General features: G+C 36.4%; 2 protein-coding genes and 1 pseudogene across 3 annotated transcripts; all 3 read right to left on the reverse strand.

Moving 5' to 3' along the window:
- LOC104707614 (calcium-dependent protein kinase 31-like) lies at positions 801 to 3,902 on the reverse strand. The gene is made up of 8 exons (XM_010423989.2): positions 3,251 to 3,902; positions 2,474 to 2,617; positions 2,231 to 2,383; positions 1,841 to 1,953; positions 1,570 to 1,737; positions 1,357 to 1,484; positions 1,139 to 1,238; positions 801 to 1,030 (listed from the first exon to the last, which is right to left on the reverse strand). Exons 1-8 carry the CDS (start codon positions 3,810 to 3,812, stop codon positions 941 to 943), a joined length of 1,458 nt encoding a protein of 485 aa, XP_010422291.1. The 5' UTR covers positions 3,813 to 3,902; the 3' UTR covers positions 801 to 940.
- On the reverse strand, positions 7,809 to 11,875 carry LOC104707618 (calcium-dependent protein kinase 21). Of its 2 annotated transcripts, XM_019228557.1 has the most exons (9): positions 10,976 to 11,875; positions 10,303 to 10,446; positions 10,065 to 10,217; positions 9,700 to 9,812; positions 9,346 to 9,536; positions 8,891 to 8,921; positions 8,431 to 8,585; positions 8,245 to 8,344; positions 7,809 to 8,168 (listed from the first exon to the last, which is right to left on the reverse strand). In XM_019228557.1, exons 1-9 carry the CDS (start codon positions 11,685 to 11,687, stop codon positions 8,082 to 8,084), a joined length of 1,686 nt encoding a protein of 561 aa, XP_019084102.1. In that variant the 5' UTR covers positions 11,688 to 11,875; the 3' UTR covers positions 7,809 to 8,081. The 2 variants fall into 2 exon arrangements, with proteins under 2 accessions (XP_019084102.1, XP_010422295.1); XM_010423993.2 differs by lacking the exons at positions 8,245 to 8,344; positions 8,431 to 8,585; positions 8,891 to 8,921 and adding exons at positions 8,969 to 9,068; positions 9,155 to 9,282 and having other exon boundaries at positions 9,369 to 9,536; positions 10,976 to 11,874.
- LOC104707619 lies at positions 12,452 to 15,209 on the reverse strand (annotated as a pseudogene).

Below are 17,804 nucleotides of genomic sequence, written 5' to 3' on the forward strand. Positions count from 1 at the left end.
CCCCCCCCAATTTAGTTGATTAATGGCTATATATGGAGTGTATTTACATATATTTATTATCCAGTGTTACAAAAGAAAAAAGTAGGATTTTAACTATTATTTATAGATCATATAACTAGGCCTACATATAACCAATAACACATGATTTTGATAATTATTTTGTAATCAATGATCAATAACACATGATTTTTGTTTGGATTTTCAAATTCATTAAACTTCATGAACCAATAATTCTAGCTTAGTTTGAAAATATTTTTTTGTTAAATTTAAAGAAAAACTCGTTTTAAAACTATTTATTAAAAATTAGTTGAAAAAACTTTAAGTGTTAAATTTGAACTACGTATAAACATGTTGAGCTTATACACTAATCATTTTTGTAATTTGTTTTTTAATATGCTTTAGTGTAACCTTTGTTTAAACTTTTATAAAATGCAATAAGTTTTTAAAGTATTGTAAAATATAAAATATTTAAATATTTATATAAAATAAATTCTACTTCTAAAATTCTAATAATATTTATTTAAATTTTTAAGAACCCAAAATTAGAATCTACCATTAAAGGCATACAATCTTACAGTTTCTTAACAAATTTTTTAACCAAACAATTATCCAAATTTAATATTAAAATATTTCCAATCCCATTTTACCATTTTTTTATTATCTCCCCATGGGAGATGCTCTAAACAATTTTTCTTTCTGATGGGACTTGCCTCGTACGTTTTGCTGTGTAATTTGGTTCTTTTAATTAGAGAGAGATTTACTGAAGATGAGAAAGGAAAGATAGTTTTTGTTAACGCAAATATTTGAAACCATATTAAATATGTTAACGCACTTGACAGTTTATGATATATAACACAAATACGAAAAGAATGACTCCTTTTAAGTGAATTTTACAAGAAAGAAAGTTATTCAAGAACTAATAAGAGCATACATATATGATTCAATTGACGGGAAGAAGTTCCCCTTGTGGCAGCAGGCTGCTGTCACTTCTCATCATTGTGCGGAACTCATCAAAGTTTATTCTTCCATCCTGTAAGTAACACAGAGTTGCATGTTCATCACTTACAAGGTTTCAAAAAACAAAAAACAGGTCTAATGTTTTATGTTTGATGTATTGGATTGGATTGGACAAACTTACATTATCGATATCGACTTCGTTTATGATTTCTTTGATACTACCTTCATCTTTTACACCATACTCCTTCATAGCCATCTCCAACTCTTCCTTCGTTATGTGCCTTCAATAACCATTTCACATTTTAGTTTAAACTTTTATCTCACTGTTCCTCGCAAGAACATTTCTCGATCTTTTTCTATTGACATCTGATAATTAAACAAAAGTGGAAAGAAACTTACCCGTCGCTATCTTTGTCAAAGTGTTGAAATAATTTGTACAAATGATCATCTCGATCCAGTTTATATCTATGCATCGTTGCAGAGATAAATTCGTCTATGTCGATTGTTCCATTACCATCCACATCAGCCTGAAATGTTTTTCTCTTTCTTTTGGATAAAATTAAAGAGGCATGATGATATGATATAGAGTTAAAAGACATGATGATAACTCACGGCTTTCATGAGTTCCTCCACTTCGGATTTAGTGAGTTTAGATCCAAGTCTGGTAAGGCCTGTTTTGAGTTCTTGAAGAGTAATTGTACCACTTTTATCGGTATCTATGTTGGTGAACAGTGTCTTAAGACCTTTGATTTCCTCTTCTGATAGATTTGCTGCACTAACCTGCAAATCATAATCGATGCTTCATACACAATTATAGGAAGAAAGATCATTTGCAAGGATATGATATGTAACATAAATTAGAAAGAACCGGGACACTCATTACCTTTAGAGCTACCTTCTTAAACTTGTTCATATGTCGAAACTCCTTCAAACGGGATAAAACAACACCATCAATAGGCTTATCTGAAGCTTCTCCGTCTTTCATCCATGGATGTTCTATATACAACAAACAAGGATTGTAGTAAAGCATTACAAACAGAACAAGAACAAGGCTTCAAGATTCACATAGTTTCCTTTTAACGCGGAAACAAGCTCTCCACAAACATAGTGAGCATAGTTCTGGATTCTTGAAGCTACTTTTGGATGGAAAAGCTCTCCACCCATTAAACACTAACAATCATGTCCCCATCTAATCTGATTGCATTAGAATCACAAACAGATACATTTGTGCTTACCAAAGAACTATCTAGAAAAGAGAAATAAAAGAACTTACCAAGAACATCTGCAGCAGAGAATCGCTCCTTGGGGTTTTTAGTAAGCATCTTTTTGACAAGATGCTGTGCCTTCACAGATATTGAAGGCCACGGTTTGCTCTTATAATCAATTGCGTCTCTCAATACCTCTTTGAGCAGCTCTTCCTCAGTTTCTACAATTTATACACAACATAAGCCTATAAATTACTTACAGATCAAACACCAAGAAGAAACAAATCCAGTAGAAGAAATAAATTACTTACCGGCCACATAGGGAGGTTTGCCACAGAGCAGGATGTACAAAATAATCCCTGCACTCCAAATGTCAGCTTCTTTCCCATATTTTCCGTTTAATACTTCAGGAGCAACGTAGTAAGCACTCCCAACACGATCCTGGTATACTTCTCCTGTTTTTGTTGGTTTTAGAAACAAATGCATCAAATCGACCATATGGTAAAATGAGAAACAAACTAACTAAAATGGCATACCTGAAAAAAATCTGTTCAATAAAAGACAATGAGTCACCAAATCCGAATCTCTAAAACAGAAGTCACCAAATTTTTTCATGACAAAAGCAACCAAACGCAGATTCTGATACTAAAGAGACTTGTGCAAGACAAATATTATAGATACAAAACATTAACATAATCCAAAACTATCAAACTCCTAAGATGATTATATTAAATACAACCTCTAGCCTCAGTTTTGAGTCCCAATCTCTCTATGCATAGGAACAAAAGTCACTAAATTTTGCACATGACTAAAGGCCTAAAAGCAAATAGACACAAACTAACATACTCGTTAAAGACAGAACACACTCAAAGAATCTCTAAGCTCAAAGATCAACCTCTAGCCTTAGTTTTGATAAAACATAAACCCAATTCTATAATACTAAAGAACAAGCTCTAAACTAAGTTTATGAGTCCCAATCTCTATGCATAGGAACAAAAGTCACCAAATTTATCACATGACTAAAGCAAACTAACATACTCGGATTCAAAACCTATCAAATAACACATTCAAAGAAAGGAATATATCACCTTCTTCAATAAAGACAGAGCAGCCAAAGTCAGTAGCTTTGAGCACAGCATCATCATCATTACTCGAAAGCAAGAAATTCTCAGGCTTTAAATCACGATGCATCACACCCATGAAATGGCAATTCTTCACAACATTCACAATAGGCCTAATGATCTCAACAGCATCTTTCTCAGAGTAAAACTTGCCAGCATCGGACAAAGCTTCGATTTTTTTAAACAACTCACCACCGCCACAAAACTCCATAACGATATGTACAGCATTTTTATCCTCGTAAGCGCATTTGAACTCGACGATGTTTGGTTGACCAGACAAATGCTTCATGATACGAATCTCTCTCTTCACGGCTTGCTCATCTTCTTCCTTCTTCAGGTTCTTCTTGAGTATGGTTTTGCAGGCGTATGTCGTATCAGTGGATCTCTCAACGCATTTTCGAGTTATACCGAATTGGCCTTCACCCAATTTCTCACCGAGGATGTAAAGCTTTCTGATGTCCATGAATGGTTTCTCGAGTATCGTCTTCTTCGATGGTTTTTTTGGGTCTTTACTGATGAAGCAACCCATTTAATCTGATAGTGAGTTTTTCAGAAACCCTTCTGGGTTGATTGAAGAAGATTAGATTTTTGGAGGAACTCAAAAGTAAGAAGAAACTGAAGTCTGAACACTAGTAGTACGTTTGGTATTTTTAAGTCAATGGACAATGGTCTTTAAAATATTCAAATTTATTGTTTTTTTTTTGTTTTTTTGTTACATAGAATAGAAGAAGCTGGGACACAACAACACAAGATGAAACACTCTGACTCAGCCAGAAGGTTCGTAACGATGGTGTCAAATGAACCGTTAGATTATGTTAAGGACTTAAGGTACTAGAGGGATTTATTCATTATATATTTTGATGTTATTATTGAAGATAACTAGTAGTAGTAAACAACAAAGAATCCTTAACATCGATCGGGTGGTAATGAAGATGAAAAAGTCTCCTAAGGAAGGCAAGCGTTGCAGATTATATGTGAGTATGAAAAGTTATGTCAATCTATCTGACCTTACATGTGTTTTATAGAAACCTTAAACGCGGGTTTTGAACCTAACGTATCCTGGTTGTGTTTGTTTCCTAGATGAAACGTGTTAGAGTTCTACTGGATCAAGAAAGTGTGTTCAAAAGGCTCCGGTGATGTGAAGGTAAAAATGCTTTCTACTCTGTTTAATGTCTCTGTTCTGTTTGTAAACTCACTGTGCAATGGTTTATTATACCAATCAGGGTCTAAAAACTGCAATGGCTACTGAGGAGAAAGATGAAGAAGACTCCGAGGAAACGACAGCACTGCATTTGGCTTGCTCGTATGGAAAGGTATGTATGTCAATATCTTACCTTACATGCGGTGTATAAGGGTGTACGCACCCAACTAACATTGGTTGAGGCTGTGTCTAGGTGAAATGTGCTAAAGTTCTTCTAGCTGCTGGAGCAAATCTCAACGCGGTTAACAAAAAAAAAAAAAAGAACACACCGTTGCACTATGCTGCGAACTGTGGGAGGAAAAATTGTGTAAGCCTTCTCCTAAAGAAGGGTCCTGCAGAGTAAGTTTGCAACTAAACAAAAATTAAAACTCTGTTTCAAACAAATTTAACTGGTTCTATACTGACTCGGTGTTTGATGTGGCTACTTTTGTTTGTAGCACTCTGCAAAACTCCAATTGATTTGGCTAAGCTTAACTACATCTCGACGTTGTGAACCTCCTTGAGAAGGACGCTTGACTTTGCCTTTGAGAATTTTAGTGCATAGAGTTTAGGGTTTAGAACATTACATCTTTGTGACTCTTGACATCGATTTAAGAAAACAAAAGAGAGATAGAGAAAGTGGTCTTAATGATTTGATATCATATACAGTACTTCCTCTCATTATATGCGTTTCTCATTGGAACTCTTACGGCTTGGTTTCCTTTGTGCCGTTGAACGAGAAATGACGCCAAATACAAGCCTAGAAGCAGAAGAGTCCCATAAAAATCCAATCTCGTCATTTTTCCTCAAGCTTCTCCTTCGGATAAAATCTCTCAACCAGCCACCCGTTAGAGCATAGTTTCTACCGTTTCCCAGACGCAGGCGCAGCTTATGCATTGTTCTCAAGTCATAGTCATATACGTCAACAAGGATTCCGGAATCTCTTACTATCCTTTGGAATTCTGCTACAGGCATATGTTTTCGAATGTGCTCATCAACGGACCTTTCTTGCAGAAGAAGCGTGTTGTGGTTAGGCGGGTGAATATCGCTGTCATCCAGTCTCTTCGTGATGGTCCATTGAGGTGCGTCGTTGACATTAGGTGCAGGGATCATTTGAGGTGCGTCGTTGACAGTAGGTGCAGGGATCATATGTCTTCGAATGTGCTCATCAACGGAGCTTTCTTGCAGAATAAGGCTGTTGTAATTAGGGTTAATATCGGTCTTAACCCGTTTCTTCGTGATGGTCCGTTGAGGTGCGTCGTTGACAGTAGGTGAAGGGATCATTTGAGGTGCGTCGTTGACAGGAGGTGTAGGGATCATTTGAGGTGCGTCGTTGACAGTAGGTGCAGGGATCATATGTCTTCGAATGTGCTCATCAACGGAGCTTTGTTGCAGAATAAGGCTGTGGTAATTAGGGTTAATATCGTTGTTAACCTGTTTCTTCGTGATGGTCCATTGAGGTGCGTCGTTGACAGTAGGTGAAGGGATCATTTGAGGTGCATCGTTGACAGTAGGTGTAGGGATCATTTGAGGTGCATCGTTGACAGTAGGTGTAGGGATCAATTGAAGTGCGTCGTTGACAATAGGTGCAGGGATCATTTGAGGTGCGTCGTTGACAGTTCTAGGTGTAGGGATCATTTGAGGTGCGTCGTTGACAGCTCTAGGTGTAGGGATCATCACAATCTTTTCTCTCTCTCTTTTTGCGTTCATCATGGATTCAATGCTTCCAAACGAACCAAAAGCAATGTTACTTTTGTTTTTGAAAAGGCAAGTAGTGTCTAAGCCAGATCCTTCACCTAAAGAGATAAAAAGAACATACAATTATTGACAGGCACAAGTATGTACCACAAGAACTGGGGAATGGGAATAATAAATAGTACTTATTACTTACCTAGAATCCCTAAACCCTCAAGGTTATCGTAAGGAAGCTGTGAATCTTCTTCGGTACTAGGCATCATCTCAGACTCATCAGAAATAACGTTGGAACCTTCGACAATCAAGTAAGACTGGTTACGGTTGTTCTTGACATCTCCAGAGGTAGGCTTCATCTGCATCGGGATGGAATATTTTTGTGAACTAATGTTCCCTGCAGAATCAATGGAACCTGAAACTGCAACACACAAGAAGTAAAAAAGGTACTCAGAGAAAAATATGGGGGGGTTTCTGCGCAATGTCTTATACGTAGTTTGTGATGAAAGAACGTTAACCTTGGAACAAGCCACCAGAAGAACTCAACATGTTTGTATTGTTGATAAGGATGTTATCACCGTCGTTGTAACCTGGGTTATCCCTGTACGATTCATATCGGTTCAAGACTTCTTCATCTGTGACGCTAATCGGAGGAACAAGGGTTTCCTCTGTTTCTTGGCTCATACACGTCTGACTCCTTTTCTCTGTTTCCGTGGATCGCAAGAAATAGGAATCTTCGAACAAGCCACCAGAAGGACTCAACATGTTTGTATTGTTGATGAGGATGTTATCACCTTCGTAGTAACCTGGGTTATCCCTGTACGATTCATATCGGTTCAAGACTTCTTCATCTGTGACGTTAACCGGAGGAACAAGGGTCTCCTCTGTTTCTTGGCTCATACTCGTCTGACTCTTTTTCTCTGTTTCCTTGGATCGCAAGAAAGAGGAGTCTTGAGGGCTCACTCGTGGTTCTTGACTCGTACTCGCTCGATTCTTCTCCCTATGTGCTAAAGAATTGTTGGAGACAAACATCTCTCTGTTTCCTTGGATCGAAAGAAAGAAGAATTTTTAGTGACTCAATACTCTTTCGTTTTCTTTTTCGTGGGAGAGTATTTATCGTTTAAACGATGTTAGAGAGAGAGAGAAAGATTGGGATTAGTGAAACCGCGAGAGTGAGTGACGAGAGTCGTTAATTACATATAGACGAAGAATCAACGACTAATCATCTCTAAAAAAAATGTTTTACCTTTCCACTTAGTCGCTGTTTTAATTTTTGTTTAAATTGTTTGTTGGTACAATTTTTTTTTATGTTTAGTATTGCAATTTCTTCCTATACCTGTCGTCATTATTACTGTGAATATAAGTTTTGGTGGTATTTCAATTTGATAAATAATATAAGTTTTGGTGTAACTTATTAGCCTAGCGTATACTGTAAGAATAAACTCTTTTGTGAAATATTCCAAACATTTTATAGGTTTAAGTCTTACAATGTGACGTTTATAGACAAATCACATACGATTAACCATAATATCTCTCTTTTTTTTCTATTCTAAAAGAACATTTTACCTCTTCCGACTTCCTAGACAAACCTAATCAACCAAATTTCTTGTTCATTCCTTAGTTTTTTTATTCAGAAAGAAATGTATAACAAAAGAATTTACTCTTTGAAAGTCTTAATAAGTTACACCAAAAAAAGAGCTGGATTTGTTATTGTTACAAAGAGCTAAGACATGACAGTATCTCAAACTCAGTTTCAGACTAACTAAGGAGAAGGATAAATAAATCTGTTCAAACACAGAGAAGAAAAGTAGAACATTTTGAGACAGTATATCAACTACTCCCATCTCGGTTTTCCCCCGGTTTGACTCTTCTTCTCCGGGTTTAAGAATCGCTTCGGTTGATAAACTGCTGGAATCTATGCCGTCGTGGTCAATGGAATGGAAGCAGTTTCCCTTGTGGCTGCGTGGAGCCGCTTCTCATCATTGCGCAAAATTCCTCAAAGTTTATTTTTCCATCCTGTAACAGAGTTTAATACAAGGTTTCAACAACCGGTTTTATGTTATGAGATGTTGGCTTAGAGAGTGCGACTTACATTGTCGGTATCAACTTCGGATATAACTTCTTTTATGCTCGCTTCATCTCCCATTCCATATTCCTTCATGGCACTTTCTAACTCATCCCTAGTTATGTGCCTGTTGTATTACCAAAGAATTAACATTGGTACCTCATAACATTTGAATCTTGATTCCTTAACAAAAGAAAAATAAAAGAATCTTACCCGCTGTTGTCTTTATCAAAGTGTTGAAATGCTTTGTATACATGCTCATCTCGATCTAATTTGTATCTATGCATTGTCGCAGATATAAACTCGTAGTAGTCAATCGTTCCATTACCATCCACGTCAGCCTGAAAAGTTATCATCATGTGTTTCAACTTTCAAGATTTGTCTTTTTAACTTTAAACGTGAACTCAAGATGCTGTAGATAACTTACCGCTTCCATGAGTTGCTTAACTTCAGTTTCAGAGAGTCTAGACCCAAGTCTAGTTAGCCCAGTTTTGAGTTCTTCATAAGTAATTGTCCCGCTTTTGTCAGTATCTATATTCGCAAACATGGTTTTCAGACCTTTGATCTCCTCTTCTGATAGACTCTCTGCGATAACCTGCAAACCAAATACACAAATCACAACCCGAAGTGTGAGGAACTGGTAGATATGAGATGTTTTATTTGTTTAGAGCACAGAACCTGACTGCAAGATGATATGGACGATGCTCAATTAGGAATATAGAAAGATAACTTCACAATTGNTGCGACTTACATTGTCGGTATCAACTTCGGATATAACTTCTTTTATGCTCGCTTCATCTCCCATTCCATATTCCTTCATGGCACTTTCTAACTCATCCCTAGTTATGTGCCTGTTGTATTACCAAAGAATTAACATTGGTACCTCATAACATTTGAATCTTGATTCCTTAACAAAAGAAAAATAAAAGAATCTTACCCGCTGTTGTCTTTATCAAAGTGTTGAAATGCTTTGTATACATGCTCATCTCGATCTAATTTGTATCTATGCATTGTCGCAGATATAAACTCGTAGTAGTCAATCGTTCCATTACCATCCACGTCAGCCTGAAAAGTTATCATCATGTGTTTCAACTTTCAAGATTTGTCTTTTTAACTTTAAACGTGAACTCAAGATGCTGTAGATAACTTACCGCTTCCATGAGTTGCTTAACTTCAGTTTCAGAGAGTCTAGACCCAAGTCTAGTTAGCCCAGTTTTGAGTTCTTCATAAGTAATTGTCCCGCTTTTGTCAGTATCTATATTCGCAAACATGGTTTTCAGACCTTTGATCTCCTCTTCTGATAGACTCTCTGCGATAACCTGCAAACCAAATACACAAATCACAACCCGAAGTGTGAGGAACTGGTAGATATGAGATGTTTTATTTGTTTAGAGCACAGAACCTGACTGCAAGATGATATGGACGATGCTCAATTAGGAATATAGAAAGATAACTTCACAATTGTTTATGCTACTTCTTTACCTTTAGAGCTAGCTTCTTAAGTTTGTTCATTGCTCGGAATTGCTTCATACGAGATAACACAGCGCTATCAATAGGCTTGTCTGGTGCTTCTCCCCCTTTGATCCAAGGATGTTCTATAAACCATAAGGATTGCTACATATTAGTGAAACATTACTAGTTAGACGACTATAAACTCAAAGACAATATCAAGTTCAGACCTCAAGATTCATCAGTGTCTTTTTAAGACTTATACAATGGACTAACTACGTTTTTCTGGTGTTGAGCCCTATCGAATGTATAATCAAGCCTTCTAATATGGAATTTTAATTAGATTACATACAAATTGGAAAGAAAAAATATATATACTGGTGTTCACATAATCTTACCAAGAACCTGTGCAGCTGTGAATCGTCTCCTCGGGTCTTTGGTTAGCATCTTCCTAACAAGATCTTTCGCACTCTCAGATATAGAAGGCCATGGTTGGCTTTCAAAATCAATTTCAGCTTTTACAACCTCATCGAATATTCCTTTCTCATTTTCTACAATATTTAACAAATGATTATAGATTAAACCCCAAAAAGAAGAAAAAAATCAAGGAATTTTGTTAGGTTAAAGGTTTTTTACCGGCCCAAAAAGGAGGTACACCGCTGAGTAGGATGTATAAAATAACACCTGCACTCCAAATGTCGATTTCTTTACCGTAACTTCGCCTTAATACTTCAGGAGCAACGTAGTAAGCACTCCCAACTATATCCCGGTAAACTTTTCCTGTAGTTGTTGGTTTCACAAACGTAACATCAAGCATAACAGCATATTAACATAAGAATCAAAAGAGACTAAAATGGCATACATGAAAATATCGTAAGGATCATAATCTGTGCAATAAGACAACATGAACCCAATTCTCCCCTGTCACCAATCTAGCTCATGAGTTAACCAAAATTTTTAGCAGATTTTTCAATACTAAAGAGGCTTTAGCAAGACAATCTTATAGAAACATTAACAAACATACTCGGATCCAAAACCTATCAAAGACACTCATACATCAATACGCTAAAGAGTATATGATCATTCTTCAATGAACAGAGAAACCCCAAAATTGGTTGCTTTAACTGTTACTCAAGAACAAGAACTTCTCGTGCTTGAGATCACAATGCAATGAACTACCAAACTCCAAAGCCCAATTTCGATACTAAGGAACCTAGAGCCAAGATTCCAAACAGTTGAACATACCAAATCGTAAAAACTATCAAATCCAAAGATGATTCCATCAAAAAAACAGAACCTAATAGCTCACCTTCTTCGATGAAGACAGACAACCCGAAATCAGTAGCTTTAAGCATAGCATTCTCTTCTTTACTCGAAAGCAAGAAATTCTCAGGCTTGAGATCTCGATGAACCACACCCATAAAGTGACAAATCTGAACAACATTGACAATAGACCTAATGATACCAGCAGCAGCTCTCTCAGAGTAATGACCCTGAGCTATAATCCTATCAAACAACTCACCACCAGCACACAACTCCATAACCAAATGTACAGATTGTTTATCCTCATAAGCACCTTTGATCTCAACAATGTTTGGCTGTCCAGACAAATACTGCATTATCTGAATCTCTCTCTTCACATCCTCTTTGTCCTGCTTACTGATCAGCTTCCTCTTAAGAATCGATTTGCAAGCGTAAGTGTTCCCAGTTTCAATCTCTCTACACATATACGTAATCCCAAACTGACCTCGACCTAGTTCTTTCCCCAAGCTGTAAAATTTCCTGATGTCTTCGAATGGTTTACCTAATATGGTATCTGGATCTCGAACTGAGATTGGGTTCGATGAAGGTGTTGAAATCTGTTGATGGATTGGTTGGTTTGTGGGTTTGGGTATTGGGATTTGAGGTTTACGATGCTCGGGGGCTTGATTAGCGACATGGGCTTGAACTGGGTTGATCGGAATTGATCTTTCTCCGCCGTGGTTTTGAGTTTTCCGGTGTTTACTGCTGAAGCAACCCATTTGCTAGTAAAGGTGGAGACTTTAGCTAATGGGTTTAAAGAAGATGAGGTTTGAGGATTGAAAGAGAGAAACCCAGATCGAAAGATTTGAGATTTGAGGAGGAGGAGGAAGAAGAAGATGAATTGGGTTTTTGTTTGACTGCAATTGGAATTATTCCAGTCGCGTCAATGCGTGTGAGTGTAATGTGAACTGTAGAAGTTAATGTCTTTTGTCAATTTTGCTGAAAATATATAATTAAATTTGACCTTAAAAATTTTCAAAGGAATTAATGGTAAAAAGATTTGAATTCTACATATATTGTTCTAGAAAAGGAAAATTCTATTTTTATGTTGGACGAGAATATTTCACTTCATAATTACAAAAATTTTGATTTCGAATTTTGTAGATTTTTTTTTTTTTTTGTGTGTTTTACAAAAATTTTGACAAAAAACAAAAATATATGGTATTGAGGTTCGAAATTAGGCCGATTTATATATCTTACACGGGCCATGCTTGAGAGGAACGTTGCTTCTCACAATCTCTTCTTACAAACGCTGGCTAAACCCGCTCCCTCAGCTTGCTTGCTTCTTGATATATGCTGCATCTTTCTTCGTTTTTTTTTTCTTTTTTCTTTTTTTATTTGCTTATTTTCTTTCTTTCTTTACGAGTGTAATCTATCAATTTTTTTTGTAAAATCCTCTTAAAAGAGTATTTCTTTTGGTATTTGTTTGATTGTTTCCCTTCTAAAGTGGGTATCAATTAACTTTAAAGTAGCTGACATACAATATATGAATATGGAAAATGATTTAACAGAACACAAACCCAAGGATGAAAATGACTAAAACTTTTCAAAATATGGAATAAATTCTATGAAACCAGTACAAGATAACTAGTTGTGCTGGTGAAATCAATGTCTCAAGAAAAGAAAAGAAAAACCGGTTATCGAAATTGAGATCTTACAAGTTAAACAATTCAATGGTAAGTCTCTTGGATGTTAGGAGGTATTATCATCATATGCATCTCACATCGGTGACAAGTTGGCGAATCTGAAGAGCCTACCATTTCACCTTCTCTGTATGTTCCAGTATTGTGACTTCCCAGCGACAAACTGAATCATGAATACCCGAAAAGGCAAAAAGTACAAGTCTCAAATTTACTTTTCTTAAATTACCCAAACCAATATTCAATCTCATCAGTCACTCAGTAAAATCCCAGTCTTTGATTCAGAAACTCGGTTTTCAGTAGAGGAAACACCCCGTTACTCTTCTTCTTTTTTGGTGAAGCTAGTTTACGCGTATGAAAACCTTGCTAACTTGCAAAACCAATGCTCTTTCTAGTTTCTATAAGTTCAAAAAGCTTTTGACATATTTTGTTCCAACAAGCAGACGAATGCCAAGAATCTTTACCTTTGGCTCTGGCAATAAAACTTTACGATTTGGCGACATGCTTGACCCAACTGCTCTCATCTGAGTCCTTGACACTGCCGGGTCACTTGGAGTATTCCTCCCGAAGTGATATTCCACTCGCAATAGCATGGGGATTCCAATCACAAGCATACACCAGCATGCCCTTTATCTTGAAAATGTAAATTAAGAATGCATTGACTTTTGATGGTATAAAAACCACTTTTTCTTCTCTACTGTACTCAATAATGGCATACCAATTCCAGTGAAAATAGGTCCACCACAACTTCATTTTTACAGGCCATATTACCCATTCGAAGCTTTTCTGAGAGATTCCCCCACGAGAATTCGTAGCATCGAAAGAGCAAAAGATCCCACCTTCACAGCGATCTTCCCATCCACTGTCTCCCACAAAATCTCCACTGTACTATATCCCTTGTACCATTCTGTTCAACTCGTCCCTGACAAAGACACAAAATCAATGATATAAGTCTAATTGCTAAGCAGATGCAATAAGGTAAGAAAAAATGTTTCGTGAAGTTCTCAGCATTTTCATAACTTATAATGCATCAATAATGCAGGTTTTAAGGTGCTTTAAGATGAATAGGTATGATATAAAGGTTTACACTTAAAGTAAAGTTGGTGTAAGGTTCTAAAAGCGCTGATCAAATTTCTGATAAAAAAGGTTCGAAAAGCTACTTTTGGGCGGCTGGCACTGGCACAAAGCGATTCAGCAACAGCAGACCAAATTTCATCACTGATAGAACTTCAAGCTGGATCTTATAAAGGATGTTACAGGAAGCAAAACAATATCCCCAAGCCACTCCCATCTACCTGTTGAGAAAACACACAAAAGCTATCCGATGGAAGCCGAAACAACATGAACACAACCGGATTTTCTCCATTTTAGTCCCCGAGCATTATAAAATCAGCATTCTAGAACACTTACCTTTGTGGAAGCTCAATAGCACCACGTTTGCGCTATTTTATTTAGAGTCGTTGCTTAAAAGGCTGCCTCACATGGGAAAGTTCAGAAAAAATTTCAGTCTTCAGTCACAGGGAAGCAAATATAAAGACCATTTTAGTTTGAGTAAACCTTCTCTCAAGGTCTACGAATTACTAAAAGAGCTATGTTACCTGAGCACCCCATCCCAAACCAAATGAAGAGACGGCGGAGGGTGGAGACCCGGAACCATCATCTCTACGAGCAACCACAAGTCCAGTCCCAATTTTATATGTAACCATAACTCCAACTCTGGCAACAGTGATTACTGCAAGACCTTTTGCTTGTCTCAAAATAGCATCTGGAATCGACCTCTCAGTTCTCGAAGAACCAATCTGATGAGAAATTTTCAAATCAAAGACACACTATTAGAATTCTGGATTTCACGGACAGAGGCTAGTCAGCCAATCAGCCATTAACACAATGATATAGTTGACATTTAAGAATGCTCACAAATAAAGAGAGTTGAGAGTGAGCTCAGTACCCACAAATCTCACCTTGGTTATATAACTCCGAAATAGTGTTGGTCGCCTTATAAATCTCATACTCCATGGATTGTCCCCGAGGAATTTTCACCCAAGACCTCAATGTACTAAGATCTGTCAAGTCATGGGTTGGCAACTGAGCAGCAGAACTAACTTGGTCCATCAAATAAGGCTGCACAGACTCCAACCTCACAAAACACACATCACAAACCCTTTGGGGGATCTGAAACACGAAACTTTGCAGGAAGCAAGCTTCTTCCTTTAGAACAGTACGTGCAAATATCGACAATGATGACGGGAACACATAATCGGATGAAACCTCACACTACATAGCACACAAGCAGAAGCACCGCTATCTGGTAACCAATTGTATAACCCATGACTGAGACGGAGAAGTTTCACTATACAAATCTGTGTTGTTTTTATTCACTTTGTCCCAAAAGCATAGCAAGCAGCCCCAGCCCTAAAGACGATAAGCTCATCACCAAGAATGCTGGCTGTACTTCGAACAAACAACTCTTTTGTTCATAAATTCCAATCTTCAGATCTAGCAAGTGATCTCTTGAAGAGTTTGTGAGACAGGACAACCTCCAATTATGCCAATTAGATGCTTATAAACAGCAGTGTGTGGGGAAACCTGGCATGAGGCCATTTTCCAGAAATCACTTCAAGTTTCCAAGAAGAGCTTTGGTCATCAAAGCTGTATAGGTCATTGAGTTCACTTTCCCCATTGTACCCACCAACATGAATAATTCAGACCCATATGCAACAAGAGCATGAGAGTAGCGCACAGGGCCAATTGACATTGTTGTTCAACTTCTTTCCACTGAAGGTCCTAAAGGCGCAAAGCGGACACTATCTTATCATTGTAAAACTCCCCGAATATGTAAGCCAACACATACTGCTGCATGGCGAAACCTGCTCAATTAAAAGAATTTGAATTTAGAAGAGAGACTTCGAGATAACAATTGTCTGAGGAAATGTCAAAGCAACAAGAAACAAAAAAAAAAATATGATAAATCATGACCCACCTCGAGCTTTCCAAAACCCAAACCTAGAGAGTGAACGTCGATTCAACTAAGAAGAAAGATGGTTGTGTTAATTACTTTTCTCAATCCAAAACCTAAAATTGAGAAAGGATTGACACCATCAGCTTTCTCAATCATTCAATTTTGGTTTTGGATTGAGAAAAGTAATTGAGATTCGACCAGAGCATGAACTGGTTAGCCAAGTAAGATGGGTGATCAACGGCTCGAATCGGAACACTAATTCACTAGGCTGGTCAATCAGCTTTGACTCGGAAGAGAAAAAGAGAGATCCTTACACTACTATGTCGATTATTCAGAAGAAACAAAAATTTCGAGGATTGACCCTCCTCCTTTTCTCGAAGAATATCTCAAAAACAATTTTTTTTAGGCCCCCTAATGGGCCTTATGAAACCACAAAATAATTCAAAACAAAAAGCCTTTTATTGGCTTCGTGTAATTACTATTTATGTATAATCTTTTTTTTTTTGCCAATAATTATGTAAAATCAGTTTTAATATCAATAAATATCAGCATTTTATTTATAAATTTAAATGGGCGAATTAATAATATATATAGCTTGTACAAATACAATCTCTTCTACTATACGCACAATATATAGCTTGTACAAATACAGTATACACATACAATCCTATATAAATACATAAAACTGTGTCTACGTATTACAAAATGCTATTAATCTTGGTGAAGCTCTGCCAATGATCTTGGTGAAGCTCTGTCAATTGATATTCACTATTGTTTATTTAAAGATTGCGTACAAAAAACTGCTATATTATTGAATATTCCAATAGCATTAAATAAAAATGCTATGTAAAGTGTCATACCTACTATAACGGGTGTAGAGATAACGCTTTCTACATCGCTCTAATATCTTACAATAGCATTTTTACTATGCTAAAAAAACCTTTATTTTTTGTAGTGGACGCACATGTTGAAAACGCTGCCCTAGCAGAGGAGCAAAACGCAGTGAATGATGAGATTAACCCAAGGAAAAGGAAGATGACCGACAATGCATGTGTTTCAAATAAGAAAATGCATATGTTATGTGGGTATTGCTCTTCTTCCATTTGTCTGTTCGGAGAACAAGGGTAACACTTCTTACTTAGTTAGGTGTGTCACATACATGGTCTTCTAGAGTTGAATAGTATACGTTTCTGAGGGTAGGCGCTTCTTACATTCTTCTGTTCAATATAGACAGAGTAAAGGTAACATTGCTTAGGTCTTCTAGAGTCGGACGGTAAATGTTTTTGTTTGTTTCAAATTTGTGTAAATGAGAGACCACATTGTCTATTTAGAGTGCGATATGATGTACTAAAGAAGATTTTAGGTGTCAGTTGTATCTTCCATTATCTGCGCTTTACATTTGGTTCCTCTTATTTTAGAGGTTGAGAGGTTAACCTTTTTTTTTGGTTTACATCCAATAAACAAATTCTGAGAGTTCTCTTTCATTAACAAGTTCTGACTTAAAATTCTATATATATTATACAGAATTCACATGTATTCTCAAGAAAGTTACAGATATGTAGGAAAAAGATTTTGTATTTATGCATTGTCGCAGATAAAAACTCGTAATAGTCAATTGTTCCATCACCATCCACGTCAGCCTGAAAATTTATCATCATATGTTTTCAAACTTTTTCTTTTCATGTTGGAAATTTTTTTATTAACCTTAATAAATAATTTAATTATTTCATGTTGTAAAACGTTATTTCGTTCTGAATGGTGACACAATCAGCAGGAAAACTACTTTTAAGTTTTAAATTATTAATAAATTATTTGACGGTTTTTCATATATGTGAAAATCTCTTAAAATTTAAAATGCTACCGAATTACACTTTGAAAGTTAAAAATTTGATTTTTCCTATATATATCCTATATATATATATATGAATGCTATTCATTTTTCCTATATATATATATATAATGCTATTCATTTTTTATCAATTTGATAATAATCTATGACATGATACATAAAAGACATGATAAAGAACTAGGTCAACGTTCTACCCAAATAAAACCGTAAAGTCATCAGAGAAAAAGCTAATGGCTAACGTAAAGGCGGATTGTTTAGCTCGTTCCTCTAAAACTTTAGTTTCTAAAATTTCTTTTGTAAACTCTTTTCCTCCGGTTTGGGCAACCAACCTAAGAGTTCTCTTTTAATCTATTAATGTTTGGTTGAAAAAAAAAAAAAAAAAAAAAAA

The sequence above is a fragment of the Camelina sativa genome, chromosome 8, assembly GCF_000633955.1.
Source record: "Camelina sativa cultivar DH55 chromosome 8, Cs, whole genome shotgun sequence".
NCBI classification, from domain to species: domain Eukaryota; kingdom Viridiplantae; phylum Streptophyta; class Magnoliopsida; order Brassicales; family Brassicaceae; genus Camelina; species Camelina sativa.

Excerpts from the sequence above, each read along its gene's own strand:
- LOC104707614 (XM_010423989.2), bottom strand. The coding sequence starts at position 3,812 with ATGGGTTGCTTCATCAGTAAAGACCCAAAAAAACCATCGAAGAAGACG. Across the intron at positions 2,618-3,250 it reads CTCTGTCTTTATTGAAGAAG|GAGAAGTATACCAGGATCGT; the intron begins GTGATATATTCC and ends CAACAAAAACAG. Across the intron at positions 1,485-1,569 it reads TGGAGGAACTCATGAAAGCC|GCTGATGTGGATGGTAATGG; the intron begins GTGAGTTATCAT and ends AAAACATTTCAG.
- LOC104707618 (XM_019228557.1), bottom strand. The coding sequence starts at position 11,687 with ATGGGTTGCTTCAGCAGTAAACACCGGAAAACTCAAAACCACGGCGGA. Across the intron at positions 8,586-8,890 it reads TCATCTTGCAGTCAGGTTCT|TTGAAACACATGATGATAAC; the intron begins GTGCTCTAAACA and ends AAATCTTGAAAG. Across the intron at positions 8,345-8,430 it reads TTTGATAAAGACAACAGCGG|GCACATAACTAGGGATGAGT; the intron begins GTAAGATTCTTT and ends GTAATACAACAG.